This window comes from Lynx canadensis, chromosome D4 (genome assembly GCF_007474595.2).
Source record: "Lynx canadensis isolate LIC74 chromosome D4, mLynCan4.pri.v2, whole genome shotgun sequence".
Classification (NCBI taxonomy): domain Eukaryota; kingdom Metazoa; phylum Chordata; class Mammalia; order Carnivora; family Felidae; genus Lynx; species Lynx canadensis.
The window spans coordinates 62,251,626-62,273,981 of record NC_044315.2 but is presented as its reverse complement, the minus strand read 5'-3'; the positions used below and the strand labels follow the sequence as shown (position 1 = coordinate 62,273,981).

General features: G+C 42.8%; 1 protein-coding gene across 3 annotated transcripts in view; it reads right to left on the bottom strand.

Annotated features, from left to right (window-relative positions):
• The window catches only part of INVS (inversin), a 158,181-nt gene that overhangs the window by 20,156 nt on the left and 115,669 nt on the right, over positions 1-22,356 (bottom strand). For all 3 annotated transcript variants that reach the window (XM_030294433.2, XM_030294435.2, XM_030294434.2), the window contains exon 13: positions 11,935-12,209. In XM_030294433.2, coding sequence (XP_030150293.1) covers positions 11,935-12,209 — 275 coding nt within the window. The remainder of the gene's footprint in view (positions 1-11,934; positions 12,210-22,356) is intronic.

The following is a 22,356-nucleotide window of genomic DNA, read 5'->3' as shown; positions in this document are numbered from 1 at the left end:
TCTCAAGCCTGGGGGCTCGGCCTCACACCATCTGCTCCCCTGGTTCTCAAGCTTTCAGATTCACTGAATCATACCGCCCGCTTTCCTGGTTCTCCAGTTTGGAGGTAGCAGATCGTGGGACTTTTCAGCCTCCATAATCAAGCGAGCCAATTTCTATAACAAACCTCCTCTTTTATATATATCCTATTGGTTCTGTTTTTCTGGAGAATCCTGACTAACACAGGCAGTGAAACTATTCTGTATGACACTGTAATTAATGGTGGATACATTACACATTTGTCAAAGCCTACACCAGGCATGAAGTCTGATGTAATTTGTGGGCTTCATGTGATAAGAATGTATCAATGTAGGTTTATCACTTTTAACAAACGTACCACTCTGGTATAGGATGTTGATAGTGGGGGCGTATGCATGTGTTGGGGGCCAGGAGTGTATGGCCTTTCTGTTTCAATTTTGCTGTAACCTAAAACTGCTCTAAAAAGTAAACTCTATTTTTTAAAAACATTTTTAGTTATTTTATTTATTTTAGTTTTTAAGCTTATTTATTTATTTTGAGAGACAGAGACAGAGAGCAAGCAGGGGAGGGGCAGAGAGAAAGGTAGAGAGAGAATTCCAAGTAGGCTCCATACTGTCAGCACAGAGTCCGATGTGGGACTCGATCTCATGAACTATGAGATCATGACCTGAGCTGAAATCAAGAGTCAGACGCTTAAGCGACTGAGCCACCCAGGTGCCCCTAAAAAGTAAACTCTATTAAAAGGAAAAAAATTAAGAGGTACAAACTTCCAGTTCTAAAATGAATAAGTCACAGGATGAAAAGTACAGCAGAGGAAATATAGTCAATAATATTATAATAGGGTTGTATGGTGACAGATGATAGCTACCCTTGTGACCAGCATTGCATAATGTACAGAACTGTCCAATCACTGGGTTGTAACTCTGAAACTAATGTAACATTGTATGTCAACCACACCTTAATAAAGAAAAGGAAAAATAATGGAGACAGATGCTATTAGATACTATTAACTAGTAATAAAATAATGTGATTTGGGTATTAATATAGATAGATTAGTGAGAAAAAAGACAAAGCTAAAAATATACCCATTTGTAAAAGTATATAATAAACATAGTATTAACATTTTTTAAATGTTTATTTATTTATTTTTGAGAGAGAGGAGAGAGAGAACAAGTGGGGAAGGGTCAGAGAGAGAGGGAGACATAGAATCTGAAACAGGCTCCAGGCTCCGAGCTGTCAGCACAGAGCCCGACGCAGGGCTCGAACTCACAAACCGTGAGATCATGACCTGAGCCTAAGTCGGACGCTCAACCGACTGAGCCACCCATGCACCCTTGATAGCATTTTTAATTTGTGGGTGTGGACCCAGAGAGGGATGCTGTACCCCTCCTGAAGCCGTCATTCACAAAGCCCGCTGCCAATTTTGCAGCTCCATGTATATATGGCTCCATGAAGATTATTCCATGTATATGGCTAGAACAACTGCCTATTATCTAAAAAGAAGTCATTAGATTCCATCCCTATATAAAAAATTAAATTTGAGATAATAAAAATTGCTGTGTTTGTTAGATCTTGAAGTTGGAAAAACCTTTTCTTTTTTTTCTTTTTTAATGTTTATTTATTCGAGGGAGAGAGAGACACAGAGTGTGAGAAAGGGAGGGGCAGAGAGAGAGGGAGACACAGAATCCGAAGAAGGCTCCAGCCTCCAGCACAGAGCCCGATGTGGGGCTCGAACTTGCCAACCACGAGATCATGACCTGAGCCAAAGTCAGACACTTAACTGACTGAGCCACCCAGGAGCCCCATGGGAAAATCCTTTCTTAGCATAAAATCACAAGAAGAAAAATCTCAAAAGAAAAAATTAAACAGAATTAAAAGGTAAAATGAAAAAAGACATTCACTATCTATGATAGACAAAGGTTACTATTTTTATTATGTAACAAACTTTTAGAAATATTAAGAAAACTGGGGCTCCTGGGTGGCTCAGTCGGTTAAGCATCCGACTTCGGCACAGTTCATGATCTCGTGGTTTGTGAGTTCGAGCCCCACATTGGGCTCTGCGCTGATAGCTCAGAGCCTGGAGCCTGCTTTGGATTCTGTCTCCCTCTCTCTCTGCCCCTCCCCTGCTCACGCTCTGTCTCTCTCTGTCTCAAAAATAAATAAACATTAAAAAAAAAAGGAATATTAAGAAAATGAAAACCAATATAAAAATTGACAGAGGACATCTGTGAACAGTCCAGAAAATAAATACACAAAGCCAATGAAAATATGACAAAATTCTATCCTGCTAACTAGGATTCAATAAAATCATTATTTGCCTAAATGTTTGGAGAGAGTTTGGTTGTTTTTGTTGTTGTTGTTTCTTTGCTTTTAAAAGGGTATGACTTGGGAATGCAAACTGGTGTAGCCACTCTGGAAAACAGTATGGAGTCTCCTCAAAAAATTAAAAACAGAACTACTCTACGATCCAGCAATTGTACTACTAGGTATTTATTCAAGGGATACAGGTGTGCTGTTTTGAAGGGACACATGCACCCCCAATGTTTATAGCAGCACTATCAACAATAGCCAAAGTATGGAAAGAGCCCAAATGTCCATCGATGGATGAATGGATAAAGAAGATGTGGTGTGTATATATATATATATATATATATATATATATATATATATATTCATACATATATATGTGTGTATATATATATATATGTATACATACACACACACACACACACACACACACACACACACACTGGAGTATTACTCGGCAATCAAAAAGAATGAAATCTTGCCATTTGCAACTACATGGGTGGAACTGGAGGGTATTATGCTAAGTGAAATCGGTCAGTCAGAGAAAGACAAATATCATTATTACTTCACTCATATGAGGACTTTAAGAGACAAAACAGATGAACATACAGGAAGGGAAGCAAAAATAATATAAAAACAGGGAGGGGGACAAAACATAAGAGACTCTTAAAATACAGAACAGAGGATTGCTGGAGGGGTTGTGGGAGGGGGGATGGGCTAAATGGGTAAGGGGCTTAAGGAAACTACTCCTGAAATCATTGTTGCACCATGTGCTAACTAACTTGGATGTAAATTATAAAAAATAAATAAATTATAGGAAAAAAAAAAGGGTACGACAACCTTCTGCAACCTTCCCGGAATGAAATTTGACAGGATGTTTAAAGAGCCATAAAAATTAGAGATGTACACAAAAATTTATATGAAAGTCTATTTAGCTTATATGTCCTACAACACAGACATGAATAAACAAGTCATGTTGTATTCATAATCTGATATAATACTAAGCAGCTAGTAACATTTTTGTTGAAAATAAGGAGACAATGTAAGAAGATCTCAAAACAGGATGCCCACAGTTTTCTGAATTAAAAAAAGGAAAGTTCTAGGGGTGCCTGGGTGGCTCAGTTGGGTAAGTGACTGACTTCAGCTCAGGTCATGATCTCACAGTCCTTCGTTCGAGCCCCACATCAGGCTCTGTGCTGACAGCTCAGATCCTGGATCCTGCTTCTGATTCTGTGTCTCCCTCTCTCTCTGCCCCTCCTCTGCTCATGCTCTGTCTCTCTTTATCTCTGAAAAGTGAATACATGTTAAAAAAATTAAAAAAAAAAAGGAAAGTTGTAGTAGATGGAATGGAACCAAAGTTATAAGAGTTGTTAAGATTAAGGAAGATTTTTATTTATTTTTTGTTCTTTTATCTTTCAAAAATTGTTTTGTAATGGACATTAACTAATTTTGTAATTAGGAAAAACATCATTTCCTGTTTAAATAAAAACTACCCAACTACAAAAAAAAAGGCCCAACAATTAAAATCAACTAGAATGTGGAAAAGAACTCAAAATGGAATATAAATAATAACAAACAAACCTAACTATCTTACAAATGAATTAGGTAACCACACTAAAAGGTGAAGAAGAAAACTGACCTAAGTAACTTCACAAAAACAGATTTTGGCTGAATACTGTAAAGACAAAAAGGACAAAAAGTAATGTCTGTAAATATCATGCTCTAGGTAGTAAGTCTGTCTCTTGGAGGGGTATGGGTTAGCAATTCTGAAACTGCTGTGCTATATACTAGGATTGAACAAATAAACGTATATATCATAGATGAAGGGAGCTGATCTTTCACTGCTGGAGGGAGCACTTCAAATAGAAAAGAATAAACTCTGTGGTGTTGAATAGAATTGGAGGTATCATAAATATGAACTCACGGAGTGTGTGTGTGTGTGTGTGTGTGTGTGTGTGTGTGTGTGTGTGTGTGATACACATACACACAGCTAGATGCAGAAACAAATGTAAATAATTTTTAGCTCTGTCTGCTGAAAGGGCTTAGGAGCAATGGTACTCCAGTAGTAATATGCCTACCTAGCACTCAGATCTTGATTTCTTTAAAAAGATTTTTTTTAGTGTGTATTTATTTTTTAGAGACAGAGAGACAGAGGCAAGCGGGGGAGGGGCAGAGAGAGAGGGAGACACAGAATCAGAAGCAGGCTCCAAGTTCTGACCTGTCAGCAGAGCCCCATGTGGGGCTCGAACTCACAGGCCATGAGATCATGACCAGAGCTGAAGTCAGCTGCTTAACCCACTGAACCACCGAGGCACCCCCCAGATCTTGATTTCTAATACCATTCTTCAACAAAGGGAACCAGGATTCACTGGAGAAGTGGTTAATTCCAGGGCTTTAAGGCGGGGGTAGAGATATGATGAGGTTTCATTTTTGAAGAGACCAATCTGTTCACAGAGAGGAAAATGGATTAGGGGAGCCAGAGCAGATAAGTAAAACCAGTTAGGAAGCTACTATAATAGTCGAAGTTAGAGATGAAGGTAAGAAGATGCCAGGCAGAATATATGGTGGTAGATGAGAGCGAGAAAATGGGTTTGAAAGATATTTAGGAAGTAAATGAGATAAGACCTGGTGACAGATGGGGCATGGGTGGTAAAGGAAAAGGAGATAAGGATTACTCCTGGACTGAACGTACAGATGGATGAGTATATCGTTAACCAGTATACAGAGCAGGTTTGCATAAAATTTTCATCTGTCCTGTCTTGGATAGGTTGGGTTTGCGACGCCTTTGAGACATCCAAGTGAAGACATAAGTCAATCGGAACAAGGAGAAGAGGTCAGGGAGTCTTTGGCATATAGGTGGTAACTGACATTTCTGCCTTACCCATTGTACACGTGCCGAATGTAAGGGCCCACGTACTCCCACCAGTCATACCCACTAGCTCGGCAGCCCATATGGTGAGAAATAAGATAACACCAGGGATGGCCCTTAAAACAGTGAGTTTCTCCTCCACTAGACTCTCCTGAAAACCACACTGACTCAAAGACAACTTTATCTTACCACCTCCCACAGGCCATCTGCTGTCAAGTCCTCTCAATTCTACTCTCCAGACCATCCTCTACTCTTCACCCTTCTGCTACTGTGTCTTAGTTAGGCCCTCTAAACCCAGCCTCCGGCTCAGTGATCTTCCTAAATATTATGTCTCCTTCCTTCCCTACCTTTTATTTGAAATAATAATGAGGTTAATTATAATAACAGCTCATATTTATAGAGTGCTTTAGGCACTGTGTTTAAATCTTTTCATGGGTTATCTCATCAATGTTCACAAATTTCTAAGACAGGCAGTATTACCATCTATTATTATTATTATTTTTACAAATAAAGAAATGGATGCTTCAAGAGGTTAAGTAACTTGATCAAGATTATATAGCTAGTAAGTGGTAGGGTCTAAATGTGAACCTAGTTTATTTGGTTCTAAAGCTCATGCACTTAGCCATGATGCTCTACACACTCTGTAAACAAGAGAGGAAGAATTACTATGTGAGAGAAGAAAGAAATCACTTACTAAGAGACCTTGGGCAAACTCCTCTTCCATGGCCTCAGTTTCCTGACTTGTGTTGAGAAGGCTGTACTAGATGCTTTCTAATGACCCTCAAGCTCTAACATCGTCTATTTCTATGAGACAGGATGAAGGAGAAAAAGAAGTGGCCCACATTTCCCATCTCTGGGCTCCTAGTGGGATGCCCACCTCTCAAGGTCTACACTGTGTGAGTACTGATTGGCTGAAGCAGCTGAGACCCTTCTTCATGACCCCTCTTAGCCAAACACAAAGTAGCTCGGGGTGCCATCTGCCCAATTATGTTGGGGTTTCCCAGGAATACTGTGCTAGAGAAGCTCCAGTCCAACAGCCAGTCTCGATTCCTAGGTGTATCTCCCAATTTTCCTTTGCACTCTGGCCGCTTAGGCAGGTAAAGGAGGGCAAAGGCTGCCCGTGAAACTGCAGCTCCCTCTCCTTACACCTGAATCAGGCTCACTAGCCTCCATTCCTCTTACTTTTCCCCCAAGTTTGGATGCTGGGCTTCTCTGAGGCACTGTCCATATATTTGAATCTGGCTCTTCCCAAAGGTTCTTTATTCAGGACACCAGTTCCTGCCCTCAGATAAATGAGGAGCTCCCCTGCTTCAGAAGTGCTAGGTACACAGAAATAAGAGACACATTGCTCCTTGTGGCCAAAGGTTCTTTCCATCCCAGTGTAGAATGTGATTTTGCAACATCGTCAAACCAGAGGTGGAGTCTATGCCTCCATCCCCTTGAATGTGGACTGGCCTTGTGAGTTGATTAACAGAAGGTGGCAGAAGTGATGCGAAAGTTTTGGAACCCAGGCCTCAAGAGAGCTTGTCACTTCTGGCTTTCTCTCTCTTAGAGCACGGCCCTGAGAACGATATGCAAGGAAGATGGTCTAACCTCCTGGAGGCTGAAAGGGCATGCGAAGGGAACTGAGACACCTTAGCCAACAGCCAGCACCAATGTGAAGGACGCCATCTTGGACTTTCTGGCCCAGCCAACCTTCCACCAGCCACATGAGTGAGCCATAGCAATCTAGGAGAGGAACTGCTCAGACAACCCACAGAATTGTGACAAATAATAAATCGTTGTTTTAAGTCACTCAGTTTTTGGGGTCTTGTTATGTCACTAGAGATAACGAACACAGAAACCAACAGCCTAACAAGAAAGAACCCATACATGGACTTGGACTGGTTAGTGAACAGAAGCTGGAAAGGCAGTGAAGAGACTATTAGCACAGGCTGAAAGAGCAAAGAGGAAATCACTACTGGCGTCTGGAGAATGGTCCATTGTATTATTCAGTGGCAGGATAAAGGGCAAAATTGGCATAAGTTACCTGTAGTAACTTAGAAGACAGAAAACATACCTAATGAATTTATAAACATGGTTTAGGAGATTTCCAGTTTCAATCACCAAAGAAAATATCAACTGGCCTTTTTAGCTGCGTATGATAAGGTGTGGGGAGAAAGAAAGAAAATTAGGAAAGAACTTATCAGTTTGCATGTGGAATCTAGAGGAAATATACAGAGCCTAAAATGTGCTGGGTTAGAAACTGTTTCCCATTTTCATTCTTTCCAGCCAGTGAAAGAGTCTCGTAGTAAAATACAACTTATGGATAAAGATCAAATCAAGAGAATTACTGTGCAACCCTATATTAAGACCTCAAAAATATCTAAGATGGTGTGTTGTAGGCACTTCTAAACTAAACAAAAGAACTTTAAGAACTTCAAGGGCATTTTACTACAGCAGCCTGAGCCACCCAAAATAGAGAGAGGCCTGTCTGGGAAATAATTATGGATGTAGTTTTTTTTTAATTAAAAAAATTTTTTGTAATATTTATTTGTTCGTTCATTCATTCATTCATTTATTCTGAGAGGGGTGCAGAGAGAGAGGGAGAGACAGAGAGAGAGAGAATCTGAAGCAGGCTCCACACGGTCAGTGTGTGGAGCCCTACATGGGGCTCAAACTCACAAACTGTGAGATTATGACCTGGGTCAAAACCAAGAGTCATATGCTTAACCGACTAAGCCACCCAGGCACCCCTGGATGTAGTTTTAGAACATGGAGTGAACCCAATCAGATTCATAGGAAACCCAGAAAGTTTCTGGGGTAATTGCATCACAAAGAGTATCACCAGCTTGAACTGCTGAGGCAGTTCAAAACAAACGGGAGCCTCTGGAACCTCAAATTCCTATTGATCAGAAATAGGCTGAGAAAGCTATTTAACTGCAAACATGGGCTATGTCTTATGGAAAGGAAGATGTCTCAGAGAGCAGAACTGAAAGCCCAGGTGGAAGAGCCAAGTGACAAGGAGAATAATGGACTAGGAAACCACACACAGGGGTAAAACCATAGCCTAATCAAGGAACATTCCATACTTCAGAGTAGGGGACCTGCTAAGGTATAGCCAGCTGGCTTTCAGAATTGCTATGGGCTAGTGACTGTTATGTGCCTCTCATTTCTCCCCTTGTGCAGCAAGGGTGTCTACTATGGTTATTTTGTCCCTGCCTCACCATTGCTTGTTGGGTGTGTTTGGGGGTTGATAATGTGTGTGTTTGGTTGACTAGTCCCTGAACTGGAATGATTCACACCTGGGGAAACTTGACAACATCTGGACATGACATATGCCTCAAGAGCCCAAACTTCAAGCTTCATGTGGTGACTGAGATGACATTTTTGGGTCCTGAGAAAACAGTGAGAATATTGTGCCTGCGGGAGGAATGTGAATAATCTGTGGCCATAAAGGACCTGTGCTAGAGTGTTCAATAGTCGAAAACTGCTTCCATCTTAGTGTGCACAAAAGTAGAGTATATTTCTAAATCACATTTAGTGTCAGGCTGGTCATATAACTTGCTTTGATCAATAGAATGCAGCATGCAAATTTTAGAGCCTATTCCTGAAGAGGTCCTGTAGCTTCTGCCTTTGCTTTCTTAGAATGATGCCCTGTGACCACTGTGTGAGGAGGCCAGTCTAGCCTAATGGAGGATGAAAGACCATGTAAAGCAGAGTCAAGGAATCCCAGCTGATAGCCAGCATCAACTGCCAGACATTCAAGTCAGTCTATCATAGACTGCCCAATTCAAGTGACCCTCCGCCTGTATGTAGTCACATGAGTGACACCAGGTGAAACTGTAGAGGAACTGCAGTTCCAACCCACAGAGTCATGACAAATAATAAATTGTGGTCCTAAGCCACTTAATTTTAGTGTAGTTTTTGTTTGTTTGTTTTTTTTACATAGCAGCGGATAAATGAAACAACCCTGATCTTAAGATTTTATAATCTATAGGAAAAAATAGACAAATAAGCCAGTAATAATCACAATAAAAGGTGGCAATCTTTCTAACATGGAGGTGCAGAAGGCCTATGGGAGCATATAGCAGGAAAATGAAGGCTTGTTTAGTGGGGAGGTATGGCTGTCTAGAGGGAGGAACATTCATCCTGAGATCTGAAAAATAAGAGGCATTTTTATCCATAGGGATGGAGGGAATGTAATATGCAGTGACCTCAAGCTAAGAAGGCATTTACTCAAATTCAGCATGGTTGTTACATCATGGGAGTTTAGTTAACACTACCTGAATGAATATATAACAAGGCATCAGACCTCCTTAAAGTATACCTTGCTGATGCATTATCACTACAAAGTGGGTTATGGAATTATATTCTGGGTATGTTTATGATAATTCATGTGTGCTTTTATGTAGTTGTTTTTGGCTAGATCATCAGTGTGGTTTAATAATAGTAGTTACTGAAGACCTACGATGAGTCGTGGGCTATGATACGTTTTCTACATTAATTATTTTATTTCCATTTATAACTGACTTGCAGGGTAGAGTATGCCCTCATTTTCTTTCTTTTTCAAAATTGAAGTATAGCTGATACACAACGTTACCTTAGTTTCAGGTGTACAACACAGTAATTCTGTCATGCTATGCTCACCACAAATAGCTGCCATCTGTCACCATACGGCACTATGACAATACCATTGAGTATATTCCTTATGTTGTACTTTTCTTTCCCATGACCTACTCATTGCATAACTGGAAACCTGTACCTTCCACTCCCCTTCACCCGTTTTGCCCATTGTCCCACTCCCCTCCTCTCTGGCAACTATCAGTTTGTTCTCTGTATTTATGAGTTTATTTCTGCTTTTTTTGTTTATTCGTTTGCTGGTTTTTGAGTATGCCTCCCCATTTTATAGCTAAGGAATTAAGGTTCTGAGAGATAGAATGAATTGTCCAAGCCCTGAATTGGGTCACCATGAGATCTAATAGACTTGTTTCTGGGGTCCACAAAGTCAGAACTATGTTTATAATAATACTAAGACATTAATTGCCTTTTTCACTATGTTGGCATTTGCACTTAGATTCCTGGAGGGCTCTCACTGTTCCCTAATTTATAAGAATGGCTCAATATACTTAAATTGCTTCGTGTAAATATTATAATATACACTGAATACCTGTCTTCCTTCTGGGAAGTTGGAGTCGTAGTATATGCTAGAGATGTATGGTACCTATATCCCTGACCCCATAAAATTCCTGGAGTCCTAAGTTTAGGTTTGCTTTCCTGGTAGATAAAAGGCTCACTGGTTGTCACAATTCATTGCTGGAGGAAGAACTGAGCATGTCTTATGTGTGATTCCACTGGGAGAAGACTCTTGGAAGTTTGCACCTGGTTTCTTCCAGACTTTGCTCCATGTGCCTTTTCCCTTTGTTGATCTTGATTTGTAGCCCTTTGTTATGATAGATCCCACCTGTGAGTACAAACACATGCTGAGTCTTGTGAGTGCTCTTAGCAAATTACTAAACCGGGTGGGGGCAGGGCGGGGTCTTGGGGACGCCCAACACACTAAGTGAAATCTAAACAGGACAAACTCCCCAAAATCCATCTCAAGATACATCATATTAAACTACTCAAAACTAAAGATAAAGAAAAATCTTGAAAGCAGCCAGAGAGCAGGGACATGTTACCTGGAAACATTACCGAGGAACACCCATTCGAACGACTGGATTTCTCATCTGACACCATGGGGGCCAGAAGAAGGGGCACGGCCCCTTTCAAGTGTACATTCTGGATCTGGCTCACCAACTTGTCAGGAATGAGACAAAAACCTCCTCAAAGGAAAACTCAAAGAATTTGTTGGTAACAGAACTATCCTTAAATACTGACTAAAGAAGTTTCTTCAGACAGAAAAGAAATGATAAAAGAAGGAATCTGGAGCACGAGGAAGGAAGATGAAACAAGAGGAAAACAGAACTCTGGGTACAAAGAAGAGAGTGTCCTTTTCCTCATGGCTTTTATAAATTATATTTGATGATTGAGACAAAAATTAGAATGCCATCTGATAATCAATGATATTTAAAAGCGGGGAAGGTAAAGGTACCTAAATGGATGTAAGGTTTCCACATTTCACTCAAAGTGGTAAAATGTCGGGGCGCCTGGGTGGCTCAGGTGGGTGAGCATGCGACTTTGGCTCAGGTCATGATCTTGTGGTTTGTGGGTTTGAGCCCTGTGTTGGGCTCCACACTGACAGTGCAGACCCTGCTTGGGATTCTATCTCTTCCCCCTCTCTCTCCCCCTCTCCCACTTGCACACACATGTGCTCGCTCTCTCTCTCTCTCTCTCTCGCTCAAATTAAATAAAAAAATAAACTTTAAAAAGTGGTGAAGTCTTATTAGTTATAAGCCATATATATATATATATATAGTTATAAGCCATATATATATATATATATATATATACACATATGTATATATATGACACATGTAAGTATATGGTAATACTCAGAGCAACCACCACAAAAACTGTAGAAAGAAATACACTCAAAAACACTATAAATTAATCAAGATGGAATCCTAAATGATGTTCAAGTAGTCCACAGGAAGGGGAAAAAAGAAACACAGGAATGAGAATCAGAGGAAATAAATGGAAAATATATAATAAAATTGCAGTCTTAGGTGCTGCCATAATTACCTTAAATGAATTGGAATAAATACATCAATCAAGAGAGCCCACAGTCCACGGGTTGGCATCAGATAACAAGGGTACCTACCATTTGGCTTTCTGGGGTCTGTTCCCTGCACATCTGGGGGGCTGTTCCCAGCCTCCCTCTGGGGGGCTCTGCCTGGAGATCCTCGACAGGCTCTCCCCTCAGGGTCCTGGGCTGCGCTGCTGGTGGGATGCTGATTGCTGGGGGTCCAGCTCTGCCTGTGGGGCTCAGCCTGGGTGCTGGGCACACAGGGAGGGGCTTGGGATCTGCAGGAATCTGGGCTCATCCTTCCCTTCTGCTGTTCTGCCTCTCTTCGTTTGTTTTCTTCCTCTCGCTTCCTGGAAGCAAAGCCAAGGGGAAAGAGGAAAAAATTAGAAGAGCGTGACCCATTCAAATATTCCTGAGTGAGATTTAAATTTTATGAGGAGCTACCACATCACAGGAGGGATTTGGAAATTCATGATTACCACAATGTCACAATTTTCAGTCTTTTCTGCAGACCTTAAGAGCTCAACAGAAGATGAAGCAGAGAAGAATCTTATAGATCAGCCTTTGCCCAGCTGGGGCACGCATGACGGAAAACTATGTTTGTGAGATATGACAATCCTAAGGTGTGTGCGCCCAAGCTTGTGTGGGATCCCTGCCTGTGACTCCACGCCTTTTTCTCCTATTCCAGAAAGCACATCAGAATGCTGCTGAGAGTGCCAGTCACAGGGATGACCTTTAATCTTATTTCTTAAAAAAGACCATCGGCAAACCTTAGGATTATATGAAACGATTACTTACAAAGCACCTCACAACTGATTATAATACACCTGTGAGTTGCCACATGGCTATCCAGAGCTCCAGCGAAGGAGGCAAAGCCACTCATTTTGCAGATGAGGCCCAGAAGGCAGGAGGATTTTCAAAAAGTCACACACAAGTCGTGGTGGCGAGGCTGGCACCTGTGGATAGCAACGGACTACAAGAGGGCTGGCCAGGAGAGGCCGGGAGGAGAAACGAGAGGCAATGGGAAGAGGATGGGTCTGTGACAGCCCAGTTCCAGAAAGGGGCAAGTTGCCTGAGGATGAAGGAGCTGAGTTAAGGACAAGGTTTGTGTGACCAATAGCATCAACTGGTAGGGATTTCCAGGGGAAAGAAAGGGGGAAGAAAACTAACATTTATTGAGCATCTTCTGTACTGGGTACTGAGGACCATGGGGTTCGAGCCTCCCTAGAGGAAACTTCGATTCAGAAGGGACACTGAGGAAACAAAGACCTAACAAATAATGGAGGAAGTGCTCTGCTAGTGTGCTTGCACAGAGCAAGTAGTGATTAGTTTTGTCTGGAGGATTCCGGAAGCTCCCGGCTGGGGCTTCTCAAAGATGAGAAGTCTGCTGGGGCAGATTGGATGGGAATGAGGAGTTCGGTGGGAGGGAGCAGTTCGGGCGAAGGCAAGTAGTGTGGAAAACTGGGTCTGTTTTGCCCCTTCTCATCTTTGAATGATGTTTGCTATACCCAGCAGGCACTCAATGCAGATTTGCTGCCCAGATGACTCAGTTATTGCTCAGGAAGAGAATTAGGTGGCCACATAAGGTTCAGGTTCAAGTAGAATGAATGATTCGGTATAGTGGAGAGAAGCCCACGCTGGGAAGTATGAGAAATTTTCTAGTCCTGCCCCTGCCAATAACTACATTGAGCCGGTCACTTTCCTGTTCCTGAGACTCAGTTTCCCCAGGTCTGACACTTGTGTGATAGTTTATAACCTGGAATTGATTTAGGGGTCTGTTTTGAAGCCAGATGTCTTTACAAAACCTGGGATATCTTTTGTAACCAGAGAGATGTCTTTTATTGTTATAGTTGGTATCAGAGTCCCTCTTGGGGGAGGGAGGACCTTGTTTAGACAAATATTGTAATCAGCTTCAGAACGGACCTGAGGGCTGGCAGCAGGTGAGACGTTTGGGACCTAGGTGGTGAGTGGCCCTGAGGCTCCAGGGTAGGGCTATTCTGTGGTGACAAAAAAAAAAAAAAAAAAAAAAAAAAATGTTTGAAGCTCCTGACAGGAGGGAGGAGATGAAAGAACCAGAGAGAGAGAGAAAGGAGGGGGAAGAAAGAGAAGATGGAAGTCTTAGCATTGTGTAGAGCAAGGGCCAGGCCAAAGAGAATCCTCCATGGTGAGATGATGGAGAAGGACTTTACATCTGTGCTCGTTACACTTTAACCCACAGAGTCTCCTGACATCTCATTAAAATCTAGGTTCTGATTTAGCAAGCCTGGAGTGGGGCTCAAGATGCTGCATTTCTAGGGGCATCTGGGTGGCTCAGTTGGTTGAACTTCTGATTCTTGGTTTCAACTCAGGTCATATATCCTGGTTTGTGAGTTCAAGCCCCGCATCAGGCTCTGCATTGACAGTGCAGAGCCTGTTTGGGATTCTCTCTCTCTCTCTCTCTCTCTCTCTCTCTCTCTCTCTCTCTCTCCCTCTCTCTCTGCCCCTCCCCTGCTCACATGTTCTGTCTCTCTCTCAAAATAAATAAATAAACTTTAAAAGAACAAAAAAAGGCTCTGCATTTCCAACAAGCATGCAGGTTATACAGGTGCTGCGGGTCCCTTGAACCACACCTTGTGTAACAAGGCTTAAGAGAATGGAAAAGTGTCATATGGACTGTGAACTATATCAAGATGGGCTAGGAAGTGCGATTCTCCTCAGTGATGCAACTTTTTGTAAGGTCTACTAGGCTCATACCACTTTTTTATAAGCACCCTGACAAGCTGCAGAGCTAAGATACCAGACATGGAAGCAAGAAGCAAGAGTGAGGCAGAGGCACTAAGCCTCTGCAAAGTCACAGAATTCAGATTTCCATAGGCTGTGGGATTTGAAGCAATGCTTGTTTAGATCTCAAGGGACAGAGAAGACCCAGATGTAACCCGCTATCTGGGTTACACTCTGATATAAAGCCCTGTCCACTTAACTTCCCCTTCTGAAGGTTTTTTGTCCTGTGGTGAAAGCTCCCGATCTGGGGTCCACGCCTGCTTATCTAATGGGTTCCCACCGGCTCCCATCTGAGCAGAAGTGGCCAGATGGGTTGTGCTAACTCCTGTGTCGCTCTGATGTTTTCATGTGACTCTGGTTTTGTTCCACGCTTTGCCAACTGCTGACGCCCGAGTGTGCGTCCCTGCAATCGACAGGCTGGCTGGACGGCCTGTCATCATCAGCGCCTGAGATTCGTATGGATGCTAGCAGGTGCCAGTTCAGTGTGAGCTGTGCGGGAGAAGGCTGCTTTTCAGAAGGTGGAAGCATCTGGGTGGCTGAAGTGCCGCTAATTGATCTAACAGCCTTGCTCCTGGCAGGCAGGGGGACGGCCTCTCTGTTTATGAGCCCCGATGAAGAGAACTGCTCTAGGAGAATATTGGTCATTTCGACAGACACACACGTGCGGTTGTCTGGCTTGGCAGCCACATGGATCTCACTGCCATTAAGAAGGGCTGTGAGGTGATAAATTAGACTTTGTTGTTTGAGCGGTCATTTCTCTTTCTTTGGGGAAAGCAAACAGCTTTCCTTTTCAATTCCAAGAAGCCACTTACAATCAGCCCCTGGGCAACCCTTGTTACTGCACACCTTTCTGGGCCTCCAACAGAGACAGCCACAGGGCACACAGGGGATCCGGCCTTTTAGAGTGATCAGGATGTCCAGAAAGCAGGGGCGCTCGGCCTTCTGAAGACTTCTTTGGAAGGGGAGGTTTGCAGGAGGGTGTTGTTGTTTTGTTTTGTTTTTTGTTTTTGTTTTTATTTTTCATTTTGGTAGAACCAAGTAAAGCAGATTTGGAAGAAAGAATGCAATTATCAGAATATATCATTAGACCCTCAGTCTGTGAATAGAAATAAATTAATGTTTAAAAAATTTGACTCATTGGGGCGCCTGGGTGGCGCAGTCGGTTAAGCGTCCGACTTCAGCCAGGTCAAGTTCTCGCGGTCCGTGAGTTCGAGCCCCGCGTCAGGCTCTGGGCTGATGGCTCAGAGCCTGGAGCCTGTTTCCGATTCTGTGTCTCCCTCTCTCTCTGCCCCTTCCCCGTTCATGCTCTGTCTCTCTCTGTCCCAAAAATAAATAAACGTTGAAAAAAAAATTAAAAAAAAAAAAAATTTGACTCATTAACAAAAAAAAAATCTTCCGGGCGGCACACCGCCCACAACTGTGCAGTTCTTCAGAGCTGTGGCTCTTGATGTAAAAGTAGTGATCGCTGGGGAAAAGGGGGGCGGTGGGATTAGAGCTGGGAACAATGCATAACCTGTATCCTATTTATATACCTGCTGCCTTAAAACAAAAGCAACAACATGGGGTGCCTGGGTGGCTCGGTCAGTTAAGCGGCTGACTTCAGCTCAGGTTATGATCTCACGGTTCGTGAGCTTGAGCCCCACGTGGGGCTCTGTGCTGACAGCTCAGAGCCTGGAGCCTGTTTCAGATTCTGTGTCTCCCTCTCTCTCTGCCCCTCCCCCTACTCATATTCCATCTCCCTCTCCAAAAAGATTAAAACAAACAAACAGAAGCAACGACAGCAACACACATGCACACACAGGATACAGTCCGAGAGGAGAACATGAGCCTATGCATATCCCTGGGGAATAAGGTCCAGCGCCACTGTTCATGGCCCAAGTTCAAAGGAATTTCAGGTGATTCATTTTTATTTGGCAGATAAGGAAAATGAGGCAGAGAGGTAAGTGATTTACCTATGACTACATGGCAAACTACATACAGCTGAGCTGGAACTCAGCTTTTCACCCCTCCCTGTACAATTTACCTCTGTGACTGAGTCGTTTTTTTTAACATTTCACTTCATCTTTTTCTATCATTTAAAAAATGAACTGGGTCATAAGAAGAAACTGCTAATATTGCATCAGAGTGGCCATTAACAGCATTTCAACCTAGCCCCGGATGTAGCCTTTCATCCTAAAACTCTCAGATGCAGTAAATGTCCTGAAATTTAAGTGTTTTTTCTCCAACTAATTTGTTACAGAATGTGTAAGTTCTAGTAATCTTCGTGGGGATTATGTTATAAACTCGACCTATTTTGGTCCAATTTAGCAAACAAACACTAGAAAAAGAATCAGTGCTATTCTAGTTTATATGAAAAACTGAAGAGAAAAAAAATCCTGTCTATGACACAGCAAGTAACATTTTAGCAGGAGATTTATTAATATGGCGGAATGTTCACGCACAAAATAGTCCTACCTTGTCCTCTCCTTTTTTCTATTATCTTAAGGGAAACTGACCAGACAGCAGTTTTCGAAGGACTGCCAATTAGTCTGGTTTGTACAGTCTTTTCTAGAGCAATGCTTATAGCTCCCCAGAGGCTCAGAGTATAAAAAAGGGAGAAAGTCAACTGAAGATGACATCATTGGCAATGTCCACTTTGGGTCCTGTGCACCACAGAGCAAAGAAAGTCTCCCAACTGTAGGCTGAAGGACCTGGGGCTGTTTCCCCCAGGGCAGAAAAGATTTAAGGGACACATTGCTGCTGCAGATCTCTGAGGTGCTACTGTGAGGCACTGGCGTGCCCTGCAAACCCTCCAGATCAGACCTAAGTCCCAAGAATGGGGATTTCTCCAAATTAGTGGCCTAGATGGCAACTTCAGAAATGGGCCAATAAGAAACTCAGTAATCAAAAGATTGCCTGATGTGCAGAGAATCAGATCAAGGGCAATCATTTAAATGACTTGGCCATCCAATGGCTTAGCATCTCAGGACTGGGAGTGTTTGTTTGCAGTGTGGCACAGATCTGCCTCTGGACCTGGACAGTTTGAGTCCTGGGAGGAGATGATTTTTTTCTACCCTCCTATGTGGCTTCCATAGAGAGCTGCATTTGCCCAGTTTTGACAAGAAGAAACTAGTTCTGTCAGACACCGCAGAAAGAAGCAGGGTCTTTCCCATTCGAGTGGAGTATTCAAGTTTCCATTGCCATGGATGTAGGGCCTATGAGGGGTTTGAAAGATGTGATTAGAATGTCTTCACAAAAAGGGACATCTAGTTTGTTTCGACGTCCTGTTGTTGGACCAATTTAACTGGGCTTTGCCCTAATGACATTCTTGATTATAGTCTTGGTGTAGGCTTGCAACCAACTAATCTTAATTTTCTCAAAAATTTAGGAAGAATTTGATGTGCTCTGCCATGGTAGTTAGCTTTGAGAGTAATAGGAAGAATTTTTTTATTAAACTATGTTGCAGAATTGTGATGGTGGCTAGGCACCACTCTTTTTTTTTTTTTTTTTTGAGAGAGAGTGAGAGTGGGGTAGGGTAGAGAGAGAGAGAGGGACAGAGGGAGAATCCCAAGCAGGTTCCATGCTGTCAGCCCAGAGCCCGATGCCGGGCTCAAACCCATGAAGTGTGAGATCATGACCTGAGACAAAATCAAGAGTTGGACGCTTACCAACTGAGCTACCAAGTTGCCCTAATACCATTATTTTTTTAGTTTTTAATTTTTAAAAAATGTTTATTTATTCTTGAGAGACAGCGAGAGCAGGGGAGAGGCAGAGAGAGAGGGGGAGACACAGAATCCAAAGCAGGCTCCAGGCTCTGAGCTGTCAGCACAGAGCCCAACACGGGGCTTGAACCCACGAGCTGGGAGATCATGACCTGAGCCAAAGTCAGACGCTTAACCGACTGAGCCACCCAGGTGCCCCACAACACCATTCTTTTAACATGTACAACACTGGAACAACTGAATAAATACTGGGTTAAGAGAAAAACTGATTTAGGGCCTGATTCTGGTTACACTTGTAAGTATAAGAAGAAAGAAAAAAGAAAGAAAGAAAGAAAGAAAGAAAGAAAGAAAGAAAGAAAGAAAGAAAGAAAAGAAAAGAAAAGAAAAGAAAGAAAGGAGAAAGGGAGGGAGGGAGGGAGGAAGGGACGGAGGAAGGGAGGGAGAGAGGGAGGAAGGAGGGGAAGGAAGGAAGGGAGGGCGGGAGGGGGGGTGGGGGGAAGCAGGGCTGATGCACGCTGGCCTGTCCAAACGGATGCTGGCACCTGGAGACAGCCTGCAGCCTAAGTGTGGTTGGTAGGAGTCCTGGCTTAGGGCAGGACTGAGATTCCTGTGCCATCTTTCTCCTTTACTAGCTGTGTAATTTCAGGACAGTTAACCTCTATGTGGTATTTTCCTTATCTATGAAATGAGATTAAAGATAGTTGCCCTGTGTCTACCTTACTGAATGACTGGATGGACTTAATGGACCAATATATAAGAACTTTGTAAGCTGTAAAGTACTATATAAATGTAATTGGCCATTACTGCTTTTTAGGTAGAGCTGTTAAGATAAAGCTGCCCCGTGACAGGATCTGGTTAGAAGTGAAGAAATCAGTGTCTGGCATGGGTTCCTTGCAGTCTAAGAGCCACAGGGCTTTGCCTGATGATACTTTCAGAGATGCTCATTGATGAAACCACACAACTCCCTTTCCTACAAGAGCCGCTTTAATCATCTCTCTCCAACCTCTTGTGGGTCCTGCATTCATGGCAATGGAAATCTAAATACTCCACTGGAATGGGAAGGAGCCTGTTCACTGTTCTGCAGTGTCTGACAGAATTTTCCTTTCTTCAGCACTGGGCAAACACAACCCTCTGTGGAAGCGACACAGTGGTTTCATGTTCAAATACATGCAGTGGTGACCCCCTTTGCTCTTAACGTTTCTTTTAAGAATCAGAATAAAGAACTGTCATAAACCTGTCAAATGGTAATTTGCTTATGAGAAATATCGAGGGAGCTAGGAAGCCAAAGGCACAGATACAGAAGCACCAGTGTGTGTTGTGAGGATAAATGGTATAGTTCCTGCCTGAGTAGGGCAAACAATTAAAGTGGTACTCTTACAGAGATCCACAGAATTGAAGGAGACCTAAGAGAGTATCTGGCCCAAGCTTCCCACTTGGCTGAGGGGGACACTAAGGCCGAGAATGAAAAATGATACATGTAAGGTTTCAGACCCACTGTAGGGGCAGCTATTAAACATTTAGGATTTTATGATTAAATGCTTATTAAATCTCAGGTATTTTAAGAGACTGGACATATGGAGACACACAATATAATCCCTGTTCCCAAGGAGTTGACAGTCTAGTGGGGGAATGAGGCCCATTCACTCCTGCAGATGGTTCTGCGTATAATGGCTTCTGGATGTGATAAGGGCCAACATGGAGGGATCTACATGGAACTATGGCGGATGTGGGAGGCAGTGACTACACTGGAAGAAAAAAAAAAAACACCTAGAAAGGGTGTCAAATGAGAAAGAGGGAAGGAACTGAGAGGTTATAAGAGCGTGAGCGAGGACATGCAATCCAGGTCTCAGAGAATCTTTGACTCAGAAGAAATCTCAAAGACTGGCTCTTCATACAGCTGAAAGAAATTCCTTGTATATCACCCCGGCGAGATGATAATTCAGTTTCTGCTGGAATATTTCCAGGGAGAGGAATCTGATTACCTCACAAGGCATAAAAGGTTCCGCTCTAACCTTTTCAGTTGGTGTTGTGTGGTATGTAATGGGGTCTTCTGTACGATTCTGTCTCTTCATTGTCACTGAATAACAGTCTGAGTAATATCTGGTCTCTGACTTCCTCTCAAGGGAAGAAGAAAATGTCACGTGTCTTAGGACCTTTGACTTATAGAATGTTAGAGAAGAGGAGCGGGGAGCTCAGATATCATTTAGTCTAATGGTTTTTAAAAGTCTCTTTGTGACTCATGGACTTTTTTGACATTGTGATAAAAATATGTAGGTCTCCTCCCCCAAAATGTCCATATGCTCATGATATACAAACCGTTGCATACAGTTTCAGGGCATTCATGGAGCCCCAGAGCCCATCCTGCATTAAGAAATCTTTTCATTTCTTGGGAAATGAGAAACTGAGGCTCAGAGAAGTGGGATGAAATGGAGTGGAATCATAGGAGTGATTTCCCATGGGTCAGACGACAATGTGAGCAGAGGAGTCGGGCTTATGGATCAACCCTGGAGAAACTCATTGCCAGACTGAAGATGTTCAGGGAAGCAGGCAGTAAGCGGATCTATTATAAATTGAAAAGGAGACTTGGGGTAGGAGTGGGGGTGCCAGGAGCACTTTCTTTATCTGAAAGTTGGTTTATGGAAAAGGGTGTAGACTTTTCTCTTTTGCTTTAAGGGGTATCTCAAGACCAAAAGGTAGAAAAGAACTTCTGACAGAATTGCGCTCTACTGGAATGTGCTGTTTGAATTCTTTGTCACTTGACTTTTTTGAGGACACAGAACAACCTCCTTAGAAGGGACTTCAGCATCACAAGAGTTTGAACTGGATGACTCAAACTGGACTTGATTATGTTAACTCTAGGAGACATATGCAATCTCATAGAGTAGCCAGAAGGCAGCTCAGGTCTCCCAAAGAGTATGGTAAGTTAAGGAAAGGGAAATGTGAGGAAGTGAGGGAAGTTCAGGATGGCGGAGCCCTCAAGTGTGAGGGTGTGGGAGGGAGGCAGTCATGGAGAGAAATGGGACTTGGAGATAGAAGCGGAAGCAGAATGATGAAGGGTCTTATGTAGGACCATGGATGGTATTCAAGAACAATGGCCCGTGTAGCATGGTGCGACATGAGAATGGAGGCAAGAGGACATTTCAAGAGGAATTAACAGAATCAATGGTGGCATCACTAGCAGGGAAATCAGGAGGCAAGAAGAAAGGCTGTGCTGATGAGGTGTAGGTTTCACAGTGAGTCTGAAGTGACAGTGACAACAAGACACAAAAATGGAAAGTGTTGGCAAGTCACAAAAGGACAGCAAAGTGGAAATGCCCACTAGGCAACTGATGATGTGGAATCAGAGTTCCAGGAGGTCAGGATGTGAGACAGATTAATGGGCTATCTACAGAGATGAAGTCACTGAGGTTTCATGAGTAGACACCTTTCCAATGGAAAAAATGTATAGCATGAGTAGAAGTCTAAGGAGCGAGTCTGCAGAGCTGACCTCAGTGTGGAGATGGTATAATTAAAAAGCTGTGAGAAGGAAGAGATGGAGAGATAGAAGAGAGCTGGGATTAGAGAGTGAAATAAAAACCCAGCAAAATGGAAGCTTCAGGGGACAAGAGTGATCAACATAAATACAGTCTTGTCTAGTGTGCATTCAACTGTGTGCTATGGCAGGTAAATTATAGCAATGTTCCTTTTGGCAACAACATAGGTGGTGCAGTGTGAGTTATAAAGTGCTTTTAAGTGGATTATAGGTATTTCTTAAATAGTATTTTCTGAAAGACATGCCTTGGAAAGCATGAATAAAACTTTGCTCTCTCCCAATTTCTCTATCAGTAAGTGAGAAGTCATTTGAAGTTTAATAAGTTCTTTTCACATCGTTGCTTTAAGGATGGTGATCTGTGCCATCCTGATGTGCTATGCTGGGAAAGGTAGACTGAGGCGGTGCCATGTGCCTGGGTCACCTTGGCCAGCGAGGAGGTAGCAGTGAGGACTGAAGTCAGCATTCTGATTTTTGTTCCCTAAAGCCCAAACCACATCCAAAGTT